Source organism: Gobio gobio (assembly GCF_949357685.1).
Source record: "Gobio gobio genome assembly, chromosome: 9".
In the NCBI taxonomy this organism is placed as follows: domain Eukaryota; kingdom Metazoa; phylum Chordata; class Actinopteri; order Cypriniformes; family Gobionidae; genus Gobio; species Gobio gobio.
In genome coordinates this window covers 46628997-46646185 of record NC_137115.1, presented here as the reverse complement: position 1 = coordinate 46646185, position 17189 = coordinate 46628997, and the positions used below count along the sequence as shown (strand labels likewise).

Genomic DNA, 17189 nt, shown 5'->3' with positions numbered 1-17189 from the left:
CGCCAGTAGCCTATAATAGGTCTTTTGGACTATGATTAATGGATTGGAAGCCCATATAAAAATAAACGCAACGTAAATAGGCTGTATTCAGATAAAATTAAGCAAATTGAATATTCACTTAAATAAATCTTGCACAAATTCAGACTCTTGTTGACTTTTAATTCATTTAGTATTTTTTCTCTGCATTGTTTATAATGTAGTGTTTCGCATTGCCTATCTTGATTACAGTGCGAACTTACATCAATAGCCTCTCGCGCATTGCTTGTTCCCTCGTGGACTGTTTTAAATGTATTTGTCAGTGCATTACTGACTTGATAAATTATATGCAGTTTCATGATTTATAACGAGGCGTTAATGCGGATAAATGGATTCATGGATCTGACCAAATCATAGCCTACACGTCGCGGCCGGTCTATAGAATAAATGTAACAAAAAGGTATGCAATGCATGTAACACACATTGGAAATGTGAAATATCATAACCGAGATATCATTATCACGGAGATAATATAATTTAGAGTGGTTAGACGAGAGGAAAGGTAGCCTATTATGACTATTTTTTAAACTTTTTTAAATTGGCATAATATTGATTTTGAAAAGCCGTGGACCTGTGTAGTGTGGAAAGCGGTTTTAAGCCAAACGTGGATATTATTTGAAAGAAATGAAAATAATGAACACAGCATTGCGATCGTTTTCCTTCGAACTGGATTCTACTCTCTTTAGGACCAAGCGGCTCCTCGACCCTTATTCCTGGCTTTGGCAAAGAACCAAGTAGCACAAGTGCCGACTAGCCAATAGGGTTCAGGGGGAGGTCCGTGAGCTCTGACCAGTCAAACACAGTCACTTTCCATATATGGCAACTCATCTCCATGGTAACGTGTGCTAAGTTGCAGCAGTCGTGTCAAAGTTCACTATATAGAGAGCTCAGTGAGCTGATCAGAGAGAAAGCATTCTGCCAGCCCAGCGCCTACAAATCGCAGTCACTTCCTAACCTCCCCCTTTTTAACATATTTGATCACTTTGATTCTCTGTTCTCTCTCTTATTATTTTTACGCGCATGAAGGAGGTTCTATAGGTTGTGATCTTTTTGTTATATTATCAGTCCTGCTTGCCGGAGAGTTGACTTCATATTTGACTCGAGCACAGGCTGCAACTGCGCGCGGCTGCTAGCGCTACCTCATCTGAAGAAAAGGAAGAAGCAGCAATATTTTTTTGCCAGTTGTTGGTTTTTCTTCAAGACTTTACGCTGGACCTTCTCGCGTGTCGCAAGTATCTCTGAAAGCTGCGTGTTTCCGCGCGTCCGAACGTCGCTACACACGTGAAGTTATCTGTCCTGCTCTGTTCATATCTTCTTCCGCCGTGTTTATTTTCCCTTTTTTCCTTGATGGGTTTGCTGGATGGATGACTGCAAGTGCCCCTGGACTTGGCCTCTAAGAGCAAGGCTGCTATTCGGCTCGTCTTTGCTTCAGTTTTAACCACATGCCAGTTAACGCTATTTCAGTCAAGAAATAGACTACTGTTTGCCGACGGTACGCAACTTTGAACGGACATTCAGACTCTAAGCGACCGTGCCGATCCTGAATTATTTATTTTATCTTCCTACGTGATCAAGGCACCGTGCTTCGTTGTTATTTTTTGAAACCAAAAACGGGGAACAAAAAGTTTTTTTTAACGTTGACTGATAGATATGGCAATGGTAGTGTGGAGAGGCTCCCAGGACGATGTGGCCGAGACCCAGGGCACCCTCTCATCGCAAGCCCAAGGAGGACTATCCCTTCCAACCCCTCAACCAGGCCAGCTGGGTCTGACGGCCTCTCAGGTTGCCCCTCCGACCCCTCAGACACCCGTTCAAGGACCCCCGAACAACAACACACAGTCCACCCCGACGAACCAGACGACGCAGAATCAGTCGGAAAAGCAGCAGCCACAGCATATAGAGTGCGTGGTTTGCGGGGACAAATCCAGCGGCAAACACTATGGCCAGTTCACTTGCGAGGGGTGTAAAAGCTTTTTCAAACGGAGCGTACGAAGGAACCTCACTTACACATGCCGTGCCAACAGGAATTGTCCAATTGACCAGCACCATCGCAATCAGTGTCAGTACTGCCGCCTCAAAAAATGCCTCAAAGTTGGCATGAGACGGGAAGGTATTCGGATTTTTGTTGTTTTACTGCTGTCTTTGTCTTTTGTATTTAGCCTGATTAAATCATGCATGCTACGTCCCCCTGTGTTTTGTCCCCGACTCTTCTCTCTCAGTCTGCCCGACCACAGCACGCGAAGGAACCGCCTATAGCGCTCGAGACTGAGCGTTATCGCGGCGCCTTTAATGCTCGAATAACGAACAGCCTCTATTTCGCATTTTACATGTTCGCAACGTTAAATTGATTATCACTTTTATTCGCCGACGAAAATGCGGGCATTCGGGTTGATTTGTAATAATATCACTGCAGATATGCCGTGCAGTTATGGCGAAGGAGTAGAGGCAGCGTCAAAATCACACACACACACACACACACACACACACACACATACACACACACACTAGGCTAGGGTCTCCAGATAGACCACAATCGACATCGCTCTTCTCCGGGAGAAAAGTAAATAATAATCACTATTGCGCATTTATAGTATTTATTCGAATAAACGTTCCGCCAGGCACCCAGTGCTCTCGCAGATTCTCAATAGACAGCAGAACTGACTCTGTCGCTAGCTAAATAGGTTAAGGGTTAGCATGCATGTCTTTCTTTGTGCATGTATTCACTGGGCTCATGTTGTGAAACGTAAACACAAATTAATTGACAAGTACACTAAAATGAAACATTTGCCAATATCTATTTTTCTGTTAACTAAAACACAGTGTTTGACTGTAATTATTTTGTGTCTAGTGGACGGTGCAGACCATTATTGTGAGCACATTAAGAACCTAGTCTTTAAATTGTTTCTCTAAACAGTAAAATCACGAAGGCCACTTTGATAGTTTAAAAGTTCTGCACGTGTCAAGTGGCATAGTAGTCTAATTGGTGATATTAATGCTATTGGTGTAGTTCCCTAAACAAATTGTGTGGTAACATCACACCACAAGTGAAGTAGAAACAAGGTCAAGCTATGTTTTGTTGTTGTAGAATTCAAGCATCAATATCTACAGTTTCTCTTTTTACTGCAGCCGTGCAAAGGGGACGGATGCCACCCACACAGCCACACCATGGTCAGTTCGCCTTGACAAATGGGGACCCACTGCACTGCCATTCCTACTTATCCGGATATATCTCTCTACTACTACGAGCGGAGCCCTACCCAACTTCTCGGTATGGCAGTCAATGCATGCAGCCCAACAACATCATGGGCATCGAGAACATTTGTGAACTGGCGGCCAGGATGCTGTTTAGTGCGGTAGAGTGGGCCAGGAATATTCCCTTCTTCCCAGACCTCCAAATTACCGACCAGGTTGCCCTTTTGAGGTTGACCTGGAGTGAGTTGTTTGTGCTCAACGCTGCTCAATGCTCCATGCCGCTCCATGTGGCTCCACTTCTGGCGGCGGCTGGGCTCCATGCCTCCCCCATGTCTGCGGACAGAGTGGTCGCCTTTATGGACCACATTAGGATCTTCCAAGAACAAGTAGAAAAGCTCAAAGCTTTGCATGTTGACTCTGCTGAATACAGCTGTTTAAAGGCCATCGTTTTATTCACTTCAGGTAAGTTTTCATTTTCAAAACATCTGTTTTTAATCATCTATCTTATATTTTATTGTGTTTGTGCAGTAAAGACTCGTGGAGTGTTTTGATCAAATCTAGAAAGCACATGCGTGCCAGATTCAGCCTATTTATCTGTAAGCATTAAGTATTAAAATGTACACGTCATAATAGGCACGCAAGTGTAAATAAAAAATCCAGTTAATTAGTAAAATTAAGAAAATAATTTCGTCTGGCTAAAATGCTTAAAAAGCATCGACGTATCGTCAATAGGATACAGCAGGTCTATTTAACACTTAATAATGTATTTTAGCACTCGAATTAAATGGTGACAGAATTAATATTTCGTGGCAGCCAGCAGTACATAAAAACATTTATTTATACGCGTAAAAAATAATACGTAATAATAATAAGACGTACGTTTGAATGTTACGTAGTTTTGATTAAAAAAAGTGTAAATACAAATAATGTCTGAAAATGAGCTCCATCGGCTAACTAAGTCCACATTGTAGCTTTATTCATAATTAGTTGTCGTTTCACAATACATCAACATAAAATGATATTGAAGGGCAATCAATTATTTGTATTTATTTGCAATGACAGATATTAAGGATGTCATGGTCGAAGGGAGGGGGTGAGGCTGTAGGAAAGGGAAGAAAGGCCTAATGCTCCGTTTACACACATCACAGCCCAGCTTTCCACTGGAGCCGATAGTTTAAATTGATGGATATATTCAGGTTGCGATAAACACCGATGGCTAGTTTTGTTTAATTGTCTTTTATTGTGGAGAGACGACAAGATATTTCTGTGCGTTGTTAAAAGCTCACAGTTCTTCCTTGTTTTGTTAGGATGATCTAGGGATCCAAGACACATGCTGGACTCGTTCCAAAACTGGGTCATGACCCCGACTTCCTTTCTTTATTTGTGTATAAGAGAGCTAAAGCGAAAAAGTTTTACAGATTTAATGGCGAATATATTCTCTCGGTAATTTATGACTTTAGTACCAGTTGCACAAAAAATATTACCCCAGAATGCAAACACGCTTTTGATTTCTTTACAGATAAAGTTCCCTGCAACAATAAAATCTAAATAAATGAATCAAAACCTAAAATGATATATATGCTAACATGCTATTTTTTTAAAAGTCATGTGTCATGTAGCCTTATTGATTTACAGTCTTATACCACCTCTTGTGGATAGCTTCGAGTTTGTTGTCGTTCTTTTCAAAAAACACTTTCAGTATTGTCTAAAAGTTTAGGACTAAACTGCGTCTATAAATGTTCTTAAATAAGATATAATATAATATAATACGCTAGCACTTTTTACGCTTTTTACATTGCCCCTCTGTGTTCCTTTTTGACGTAATATTATGACCCTAATGCTGCCAAATTGTCCTTTTTATGGGGATTACATGCATTTGTTACTCGTACAATGCTCACTCTATTTTTATATTATTATTATACATTTTTTTTAGACAAGCAGCAAAACTCCAGAGTATTTATGCATCTCCAGTAAAGTTAGCTTGTATATGGCACATATGATTTTGTGCATTGCGTTAGCTGTAGCCTATATTGTGCTGACGTAATAGCAAACTTAAATGAAATATTGTGTGTTACGGAAGTGTTTTGTAAATGAATTGTCCAGGTGTGCTGTTAATGCAATAAACATTTGATTATCTCTCCATTCCTTATAGATGCTTGTGGCCTGTCAGATGTGGCCCATGTGGAAAGTTTGCAAGAGAAGTCCCAGTGCGCTCTGGAGGAGTACGTACGGAGCCAGTATCCCAACCAGCCAACTCGATTTGGGAAGTTATTACTGCGCTTGCCCTCTCTCCGTACAGTCTCGTCTTCGGTCATAGAGCAATTATTTTTCGTCCGATTGGTAGGTAAAACCCCAATTGAAACCCTCATCAGGGATATGTTGCTGTCGGGGAGCAGTTTTAACTGGCCTTACATGTCGATTCAGTAGGCAGAAGGAATGATCAAAGGGGCTGTGACTACAATAGTTAGCGCTTCTTTTGTAGAAGGAAACGGCTGTTACACGAGTTTACTTTCACGAAGAAAGACTTTCATACAATGACTGTGAATTTTAAAATTGAGACATTCAGTGAAGCCTCGAAATCCAGAGATTGCTCCCTGTGTCATTCTGAACGGTTTGTTCTAATGTTTTTTTTGTTTGTTTGTTTGTTGTTTTTGTAATAAAATAAAATAAATACAAAAATGAAGAAATAAATAACCCACTAAAATTAATAGAAAAGAAAAAAAATCAAGGATTTTCATTATCCTTTCTGGACAGCAAAACTATAAAGTGCATTTAAGCGACAATTTGGAAAGATAAAGGAAGAAGAAAAAAAGTTCTTTTTCTAAATTGCTATATTGTCCTGTGTCCATGTATCTATAGCTGTTTTTGTAATTTTTTTGGTTTTGTTTCTCCTTTCTGGTTCCAAACCGGCCTATGTGATTCTGTAGTATGCAGTTGTTTATTATTTTATTTTTATTTTTTTGTTTTTTTTCTAATAACCATGACTTCTTCTAAAACAGTTCAGAATGTAAAGACGTTCTTCGAGAATTCGAGAATTAAAACTAAATCCACAGCAATATAGGCTATGCTTAATGCTGCAAGCGCACTTACTCTATTGATGTCCCTTAATGAGCAAGAATAGGGATTATTTTCATAATCAACTCACAAAATGCCAGAGCACTAGTAATGCACCATTTCATACCACTCTTCTGCCTGATATAGACACCCCCCAAATCATTATCTCCCGAGATGGATGTAGGAGCAAAACTATCATTTAGTTATATGCGCCACAAAAGTGTATGTCTCCGTTTAAAAAAAATAAAAATAAAAAAAATATTTGGATTCGGGGATGGTCGTCAGGCTGTAATGCAAATAGCAGAACAAAGTGTTTGATTTTACAGTTAAGGAGACCCCCACTTAATATTTTCAAATGTATTAAGTTGCGCACATGCGAATTCTCGCTGTTCACGTGTTTTGCCACAGTAAACTGTATTTTGAACGTGGGGGAAATGATGGGTCATCATTCTTTTAATGATAAAGCAGCAGTATTAATAAGACGTCCCTATAAATGTCCCTCAACACTGAAAGCATTAAAGTGCCTGTACAGCGCAAATGTGTTATTAACGGTTACTGAAGTCTATACACCATGGGGAACACGCTTCGAATTTAACAAAGTCTTATAATTGTTCATTTCACTTGAGGGAAAAAAAACACAAGTAGAGGCAGTATTCTTGTAAATATAGGTCAATTCATTTCAAGGACTTTTTCTTTATACAACGTATATGTGATTAAGAATAAAACTGTGGTTGCCAATTTTTTCGGTAATACAAATGTCTTCAAATGAGTGACAGACTTAGCTAGTAGCACTGAAAGTTCTGGTTGTAATGTACATACATATTAAGACAAATGTTTTTTTTTTCTTCCTTTCTTTTTCATGTATTTAGACTGTGAATGCATGGCCACAGGTCGCTAACCTATTTTACCTTTGATATATATATATATAAATGTAAATGTTTTTGACTGTATAGATATAATCTGTGCATTCAGTACACTAGCCCTTGTATTTAAAAAGACAAAAAAATGAGAAAAAAACGTTCGACGATAGGTTGACACTTAACAGGGTGAGCTGGTTTGGAAAGGGGTGGCTATTTTGACTTGGTGTTCTGCTCCTTTTCGGTCTGTAACAGATGCCTTGTGTGTGTATGTGTGAAAGCTTGCAATTTCGTCCTTGTTTTGAGGCTTTTCTTCAACACACAAGACACCATGTTGTGATTGGATAAAAAGGGATCATATTGTGTAGTTGATTGAACAGTTATTTGGGCTGTTCTCTGCCACATATGGACCAGTGAATGATACATGATTGTAATTATGAACAGTTTAAACTGACCCACGTTTTTATATAAATATATAAAATATATTACTGCAGGGTATTGATAACGTATAGATACTTTTTTATTATTATTGATTATTATTAATTGCAAGTGATATACGTGAGTGTGTGTGGAAGTTTATAGTTGAAAACAATTCTTGTTTGTTTGTGTTAGCTTATTGTAAACAAGCATTCTGCTGTAAATTTGTTCTTGGTATTAAATTATAATTTATGAATTTGAAATCAAAAGGCTTTCATTGTTGTGTTATTCATGATTAGCGGACAAATCTGTCTGTTCTATCGGACAGTCAACTCATGATCTGTCTCAAACTGCTGAAGGTTGGGTTTACGGGTGTGTGTTTCAGAGAGAGAGAGAGAGAGAGAGGTGTGTGTGTGTGTGTGTGTGTGTGTGTGTGTGTGTGTGTGTGTGTGTGTGTGTGTGTGTGTGTGTGTGTGTGTGTGTGTGTGTGTGTGTGTGTGTGTGTGTGTGTGTGTGTGTGTGAGAGAGAGAGAGAGAGAGAGAGAGGGGGGGGGGGGGGGTGCGAGGGTAACTCCGAGGTTTGGCATGGGAAATTGTCCAGGTTACGTCTACATTTGGCTATGTAAATACACGTGCAAAGTGCTGCAGTTTCAAGTGTGAAAGTACGCTTTGATTTGCCCTCTAACACTTTTTACACATCCACATTCATCCATCTTTGATTTTAAAAAAGGACATTTAAAGTATCATGCCATCCCTACTTACCAGCTATAAATGTTCTTGCTCATTGCCTGGTTGGGTATCACTTTCAATTTAAATACATAAAATCTTCTCAGAGCAGGTACTGACACGTCGGAACTGAAGTCGCGATGAAATGCAACATTGGGCGTTCAATACATGTCAAATGAAATGCCATCTTGTTGTAAACGTGACAAATGACAAAATGCAGACCACTGTTTGTTCTACCTCGAAAGCAGTATTTTATGTGTCACATTTAGGGCTATCTGTTAGAGGACACCAAGCGTGTGAAGCTATCCTGTAAACTGCGCCTTCAACTTGGTGTCCTATTAGTTGAGTCAATATGGCGTCTTGCAATCCAACGCAAGCTACGGCTCCCCGGAGCAAAGCGGTGTCTTGTAATTGAAACCACATTGCAGGGAGAAAAGGCCCCTCAATCGACACCAATGGTCCAAAAAAAAAAAAAAAAAAAACTTCAGACAGCAAACGTGTTAAAGTTTTTGTCAGGAGTCCAACAGTCCTAAAATTCAAATATATGCTTAATATTTTCATAGTCAATGTAATTAAAACGTACTTTTCTTTTAACGTACGATAGCCCAATTTAACAAGAATATTGCTAGCTCGTTAGTTTCTCCCTACAATACAATGAATTTGCAGGCCCGGTTTACAAATTCTACTACTTTGAGAAAATAAAAAGTAACACCCTGACCCCTAATACACGTATTGTTTTGATATTGGATCTGACAAACTGATGATAGGCTAAAGTAACTTATGATGGCTGAGGAATGATGTTACAAACAATAATGGTTATCAGACCACTACCACCATTTTTTTTTTCAATAATAACAACAAAAACAACATCAACAATAATAATAATATCAACAGCGTATATTAGCTACGTTATATAAAGCTTAATATTATTTATATTCCATGTACTACTTATTTAGCTACTTTTTCAGTAAAGATTCAGAGCTCTACCTGAAACTGATCGGGAAGGCAAGAGTTATAGCGTAATCCTGGTAAGTTTGTTTCGGGGCTATTGGTAAAGGCCTGTTTAGATGACCGGAAATGATTGATGGATGTTTGTTATTGTTTTAAACGTGGTTCAGGATGTGTGTTTGATGAGAGCGCTAATGCATGTAGCAGAGGAAGGCTTGTAATTATGACACAGTGATGAGACCTATTAACTAGCTACTCCAGATACTATTAGTAGTTGGCATTACGTGCTTTAAAAAACTAATTCCAGTATGTAAGTCTGTGCAACAAATTCCACCGATCTTATATTTTGTCAAAGAGGAATTGACAGCTTCTTCGCTGTAAATGCTCGTTTTGCTTTGATAGGCTTACCAGAGCAGGTTAGTAGTAATTTGGATCATGGCTTCACAGGCTTGATTTTAGTTGACAGAGCGTGTGTTGAGGCTGAACTCTATAATTTGCACTTCTGTTCTTTTATTAGCGTCGGACAACGAACTAATGAGGTCTCCCTCAGTACAATGTCACTTTTATTTATTTCTTCGTGGAAAAAGTACTATGGGATATGGCTGGCCAACCGAGCCAACAACAAATGATTCCTAACCGCTTGAGTCTATAACGTTCTATGGTAGGCTAGTATGTCTGTAACAGACATTTTAAACGAAGAGTAAAACATTCTTGCAGGTGCGAGGGAAAAAAATATTTTATTGATTTATTAAGGCATTATTGTTTGATGATGTAGGCCCTGAGGAATCGTTACTGTTTAAATGTAAGGTGTTTGCAGTCACGAGGGATTGAAATCGTCGGTTGCCGTCATCCAGCATCTACATTTATAAAATAATTAAATATCGACTTATTTTAAAAGCTAGCACATAATTATCTGGATAAACAGTAGCTAATAACACTGTTTGTCTCGGAGGTTTTCAACTTCATTTTTAAAATCAAGTTAACGATGACCTCTCAGACCTTGCCTAAGCCTTAATATGACTTCGAACTAAGTGTATATGGTTTTGACGAACGGTCATACATCTGTTTGACTCCTTAGCAAAAGTCATCGTGGCTTTGAGAGAGGATATCATATGCTCGCTTGTGTTGTTCTTATGATGAGCTCGACGAAGGAAGAGCCAGCAATTGGTTTCCATAGCGACCTCCGAAGAGCAGCGATAATAAGCAAAGCATAGACCCCCCCACTCCCTTTGAGAAAAAAAAGACAATTTAACGTCTGTGTTGTTCTTTCACCTCACTCGAGTATCAACATATTTCTGTTTCATTATATTTATTGGCCCTCGTAAGATTTGGTCGTGAATATAGAGGTGACCTGTCCGTAATTTAGCCCTCAGATTTATATACATTTATAAGAGGAAAAACTCGTCACGACCTTAGTGTTCTGGCTTTTCATATAATGAGGTACTTTGGAGAACTTTTGTTTGACGTCATCTATATTTTTGCTGCAAATTGCGTGGAATGTTCTGTAACTGGGCAATTAAACATTCCTCTAATAACAATAATCTAATGTGGCCTAGTCTTGCACACAAGCGATTTTAAGTAAACTCTTGTATATTCTTCATAATAATAACCATTATTATTTTTTAACAAAACCGCCTTTGGGTCGGTAGGCCTCTGCCTTGTCTTTAAATTTTTTTAAAGCTAAAATGGAGCAACAAAAAAAAATACTCAAAACGTAACAGGCTCCATTTCAATATATATATATTTACATATATCTGAACAATATATATATATATATATATATATATATATATATATATATATATATATATATATATATATATATATATATATATTAATTTTCTTTTCTTTTTTTTTGCCTGTCCGTCTGCCTGTTATTTTAAATAAAGTGCTTTAAAATAGACTTGCAGCTCTCGGCTCGGTGGGTTCCTCTCTCTAAATGTTAGAAAATTGTGCCATCTACCCGCTATTCACAGAACTGTCACTTCCAGGACCTCCCGAGACCTTGAGCCAACTTAAACACAAAGGGGGAGACTGAGGGGGTTGGTGAGATGCTTCGAAGTGTAGTCTGTTCACTCGGAGTTAAAACAAGCATTAAATCAATAACATTACAGATTTTATGTTTGAGATATTATTTTCGAATAACTTACAACGTAGTTAGGGGAGGGCTTGCATCACTACATAAGCTACTATACAAACCATTTGACATCCCATGTAGTTTTTATTTTTTTCTCCAAAGGTTGCTCTATTTAAACAATATTAAGTCATTACCTTGAGTGCGAATGCTAAACTTTTTATTATTACCAAGTTAGATCACAACATAATCTTATGAACTAAAGATATTAAAAGTAGGCAATAAAACACCAACACAATAACGCTAATACAATAAATGTTAGTGTCGTTTAAAATGTTTCCGGTTTTATTAGCCATAGGCTACTTTTTTTTTTTTTTTTTAATGAAATACCACAAAGTCTATGGTAAAGTTTTTTTTCTCTCTTCTCTCGGTTTGTTGGGAGCAGAGGAGCAGGTCACACACTGATCTTTAGCACAGTTTCAAATGGACGGGTTAATTCTTGTTTAATTCATTAGCATTCCCAGTGCACGGGTTCCTCTCAGACATCTGTCTAGTATACCACACGTGTTTACAAAGACTTTCATTCACTGTTTCTTGAGGAAACACACGGATCCTGCGCTTTCTACATGTTGTGCTAAACATTCAGTAGGTTTTTAGATGAACAGTGTATTAACCTCGGAATATTTCGTACCCTCGTGAAATAGGCCTACCGTCGAAAGGGACAACGAAAGGGTTAACATTAAAGTGTTTTAAAGGTAAAGTAATAACTGCACCAATGCACATAGTATACAAATGGACACTCCTCTTAAATGATGTTGTTAGGCTATGTTTGAGTTTTTTCCCCTATATATTAAATAGGCTACCGTTTTTGTGTTGACAGGGGTAAATTAATTTGCTAATACTCGTCATGGCCTAGATTAAAATCTTGAAACGAATGGCTTTCATTTTGAGTCCAGTCGCAAGATTTAGGCTATCATTTGTCCAAAGCGCATGTAGCAACGCTCCACGTTGATAACATCTTATTATTTTTTCCCAATGTGAAAATCCTGAATTTAAATACTTAGACATTAGGGTAAAAAGGGAAAAAACGAGATACCTGTGTAAAGCGGCCTTCCACTAACTGCACACGCAGAGTTAAACGTTGGTGAACTCAGTCAGACTCAGTGAACGCGCTTTACTGAGCGCGAGAGAGGAACCAATAGGAGAAGAGAGAGAGAGATCTAAAGCGCAAAACTGAGGATAGTCATACCATCTAAACGAATACAGACCTTGGATTTTTGGCTTGAGCAAAGTAGGGCAAGTGAATGCAAAACTGTTTCTTGTTATTGATACTAATTATTTTCACAAGGAAATTAAGTTTTACAGTTAGTCAAACGTATTGTCTTGAAGGCTAATTGATCAATGCATTTCGTATGTTTATATTTGTAACCACAATTACTTCATGTAACATCTCATTTGCTGACGAATGCACGTTTTTGTGGGGAGCGTTCGAAAATCGCAGTCTGATTTGTTAAATGTTTGATTAGGATAGGGTCAGTTTATAAGAAAGCTGTCTTAACATTTGTCATTGTCCACTGGCTATTTATGAAGACATTTTAGGGGTAGCAAAACAACAATTATAATAATAATTATTTATTATTGTTATTATTATTATTATTATGAATATTGGTGGTGGTGTGTTACTGATTTTTTATTATTATTATTGCTACTATATTTCAGAATGTATGCTACTTTTGTTTTGTAATATTTAGACGTTAAGGCTCTCAGTATTAATAACCCTCTGAACACACGAATAACAAGTGTAAATTCCTGTTGCCTATAATATATTATAAGACCTATGAATCTATTGAACAGACACCAGTTTAGAAAAATAAGTCTCCCATAGTTTATGACAACAAATGTGCTCCGAAGAGACCAAAAGAGATGAAAGGCGTTTGTGATCAAACAAACATCAGAATAAAATGTACTAGTTTACTGCTGATATGACGTGTATGTATTATTGCATTTTCCCCCGCATATAAACACGAGTAACACATACATACAAGATTAGAGCACGGTAACTCCACCGATAAAATATAAATTTCTAAAATAACATTCGTCCTCCAACGCGTCGCAAATATCCCATCCTCTCAGCGCAGCAGTGTAAAAAGACACCGAGCGACGAAGGCCTTGGATATCTTTGTCCTCGACTCCTGGCTATTATTCTTGCCTCTCGATCGCTTCGTCAAGAACTCTTTGAGAACTACAAAGTACAGTTTGGAAATCAAATGCTCTCTACAGCGAACCCGAGAAGTTTTCAGGACATTTATTCAAGACATTAGACATTTTTAGTTGATCATTAGTTGGTCTAAATATATATATTTACATTACAATCATCAAAACATTGCACGCCTTATATTTCCCCCTGTATATCTGGAATTGTGTGCGGCACAGCGTCAGTTTGAGATGTGCACCTAAACATCTGAACACTGAGTGCACAGTGATAGCCTACTTAGAAAGACACAGACTCCGACACCCGCGCCATCGCTTTCATGATAGCGGGCGATGTCAGTTCTGGAGACACATGCTCCCTGTTTCTTTTTTCAAGATCATTAGCGGCCCCCTCCAGCTACAATCCTTGCATGGATTGAACAATAAGACACGGGTGCATTAAATTCTCAAGCACTGCTGCCAGTCATGCTGAGAGAGGTAAGCATGTTGTCGACTTCAGTATGGGGATGCTTTACGAGAGAAAATAGAGATCTATAGTGTAGGGCAAAATATAAAGAAAAAATAAGCAATAATAAAAAAAAACTAGCATGCATTAATTTAAAGAGCATAATAGGAAAAACGGAAAAATTGTTGGAACTGCGTTTCATGTTGATGTGCACATCAAAAACCCAAGCATCCCGGTTAATCAGAAATGTTTTTCCACTGAGGGTGCTGTTTTACATTTAAAAGCAAGATGGCGCTATTTTGTTCATCTGTCAAAAGATACCCACTGGCTTTGTCACACACGTCGAAGTTAACAGACGCTGTCTTTTTCATTGGTTCATGTTGATATATTTATCATGTTGATATATTACACAAAACTTCATCAAACAACACTATACAATATCACGAATTATGCTTGATTTTTCTTCCTTATTGTCCTTTTTGTGAGCATGCGTTTAACTTTGAGTTTGGAAACTATAAGATGATCGTGTACCATGAATAAAAACAAAATCTGTAAATTTGTTAAACTGTAATTTGTCATCTGTAACTGCTTATCACCCCATTTATTTAAGATATATAAATGTACTTAAGAATGAAATACTGTAAACCTGTACTGCTTCGTTAAAGATCATTAAACTTAACGACTCTTTTGCCTTCCTTTCCAATTCATGTACCTACTTATATTTATTTATTTATTTAGTGCAAATGCGATTTTTATTTTTTGCTTCTGAAGTTTCCCATGTGTTTGCAAATTCCGATAACTTGATGTTTATTGTTGCATATTTCTTATCTTTTTGTTTTTCCAAAATTTTTGTGAGATTTAGAAGAAATGCATTGTAGTGATATAATAAACACAATCATAAGTGACAGTTGGATGAATTTGGTAAAAGCCCATTTTTTCAGAAACATTTCTCACTCTGCAGATAATAATTGAAAAAAAGACGAATAAAGAACTGTAACGCTTTGATACAAAGTGAAATGTGCGGTTGATTCCCTATAATAATACCCTATTATAATAAATGTGTTAATATTAGTATTATCAGTAGTAGTAGTAGTAGTAGTATATCTGATAATACGTTATAAGTAAAAAAAAAAAAACGGTATGAAGATTTTAATACACAAACCTTTAGTAGACTGTTTCCCATTTTTGTTTTCCCACAGCGTACATAAATTCAGTAATGTAAATTTATAATTAAATTAATTTAGTATTTATATTTCCTGAACCTAACTTAACCTAATTGTGGCACTTATCGTCATGCGTCCTCGCGGTCTGTTTTAGGTACAAATGCACACAATTTACAAGAAAGCAGATTTCTAAATATGACTGACCTCCACGATCGACCCACTGAACTCTTTTTTTCTCAGCGGAAAAAATGTCCACTGCCTTCTAATGTCCACTCCATGTTCACTGACAACTTCGAGGCTCATACAATTTGATTAAAAAAAAACGAATGTATTTTGTTAGCGAGTTTTATTTATTTTTTTAAATTGTATTAGCAAATTATAAATATTTTAATTGTCATTATCGACAGCAGTCCTAAAACGCTTTCTGGAATTGAATTATTATTATTATTATTATTATTATTATTATTATTATTATTATTATTATTATTATTATTACTGTTATTATTATTATTATTATTATTATTACTGTTATTATTATTTAATAATAATACTGCATTAGTTTAATTTTAGTTTTAGTTTTAACTGAGCCATTTCAACAAATTCCCCTTATTTTTTTCGTGTTGTATGTACAAAATTATACTGGGTGTTACATCAGAAATGTATTATTTCAGAAAGTAATATGCAATGACTTGTTATAATATAATAATAATAATAATTATAATAATATTTTTGATCATTATTATACACTCGGTAGCCTATATCCGACAAGCTATATCATGCTGCACTTACACACAATAACACAATAGTAGACTCATTAGTTGAGCTAGAGGATCTGGGTCTGTCTTGCGAATTGTAGACCGACTGTGCAGTCTTCAATCACGTCCCCTTATGTCTTGGCCAGTTCTCTGAACTTTATCACTAAATGTAAACAAGTTGTCAGTTTGGAAATAATCTTCTTTACTTTTTTATTAGAATGAAAATTCAATTTCCCAAGCTTAGATTAGGCAGATGAGATTTTTTTTTTCAATCCTTGTCACTCGTTGGGCCAGACTTCGGAGGACAATAATGTGGCAATTGTGGATGCTATGTGACCCATAAAATTTGAGGGTGGCTATTCTGGCTTTGGTATATAATTATGCAAAACACTTTGTATAAAGACTTGCCATCCGATCTAATGATAGGGACTACAGTCTCATTTCAAAAGAGGGAGGGTCCCACAACATATTCACACTTAAAAACAGAGAGAAAAACCTGCATTCGGATCATTCAAGGTATACTACAAACTAACAGTAACAATCAAGTCATTGTATAGCCTACTTCGTTTGTATGAATATACAAATGAAACCGTTTCAGTGATAGCAACAATAGAAGAAACAAAAAAGCATACGCTTTTAAATGTTGTAACAAAAGCACTAGCCTATATATTGACCACACCAAAAAATATGTTAAATCGAAAAACAGAAGGTATTATGTCTTATACTATTTTGCTGTTAAGTTAAAAGCTATATGTGCCACTATATAGTAGCAATTATTCTAAATAACATTTTTAAATATAGTAATAAACTTGATGGAACCAGCATCAACGAAACCCCAATCCTAACATGACCTTTACTTGCGTTGGTTATCTGGAAAAGATCTCCAAAGCAGCTCGAAATGCGTTATGAAGCAGAGCTGAAGCGCGACGTTATGGGAGCTGTCAGATCCAAGGGTGCTGAACTAAGGCCTAAAGTTCTGTTAGCATTTCCAGGGATTTTCCTCCCCAACACGGAAATACTTTTCTCGTTGCTGAAAGTCGAGACGCCAACTGTACTAACTGTAATAAAATAAATAATTATGATTTTTGGGAGAGAAAAATGTTCTGCTGAATGCCATAGAGATTAATGATAGTAAAAGTGGATGACATGCAATGTGGATTATTATAAGGAATCCTCACTATGGTGACAGTTCCAAACATTTGTTGCATTCGTGGATCATCTGGGTTGAGGTCTGAGCATTGTAAAATATCTACCTTTGTATGCAATATGTGACTATGTTACAGACTAGGAAGAAAGAGTCGGAGGCGTTCA

The 17189-nt window shown here is 37.1% G+C and overlaps 1 protein-coding gene across 2 annotated transcripts; it reads left to right on the top strand.

Annotated features, from left to right (window-relative positions):
* The first annotated feature begins 878 nt into the window (after positions 1-878).
* Positions 879-7814, top strand: nr2f2 (nuclear receptor subfamily 2, group F, member 2). 2 transcript variants are annotated; one of them, XM_079824739.1, is made up of 3 exons: positions 879-2146; positions 3163-3690; positions 5381-7814. In XM_079824739.1, the coding sequence occupies exons 1-3, from the start codon at positions 1687-1689 to the stop codon at positions 5653-5655; spliced, it is 1263 nt and encodes a 420-aa protein (XP_079680865.1). In that variant the 5' UTR covers positions 879-1686; the 3' UTR covers positions 5656-7814. The 2 variants fall into 2 exon arrangements, with proteins under 2 accessions (XP_079680865.1, XP_079680864.1); XM_079824738.1 differs by having other exon boundaries at positions 885-2146; positions 3145-3690.
* Positions 7815-17189: the final 9375 nt, after the last annotated feature.

Excerpts from the sequence above, each read along its gene's own strand:
- nr2f2 (XM_079824738.1), top strand. The coding sequence starts at position 1,687 with ATGGCAATGGTAGTGTGGAGAGGCTCCCAGGACGATGTGGCCGAGACC. Across the intron at positions 2,147-3,144 it reads AGTTGGCATGAGACGGGAAG|TTTCTCTTTTTACTGCAGCC; the intron begins GTATTCGGATTT and ends CAATATCTACAG. Across the intron at positions 3,691-5,380 it reads CATCGTTTTATTCACTTCAG|ATGCTTGTGGCCTGTCAGAT; the intron begins GTAAGTTTTCAT and ends CATTCCTTATAG.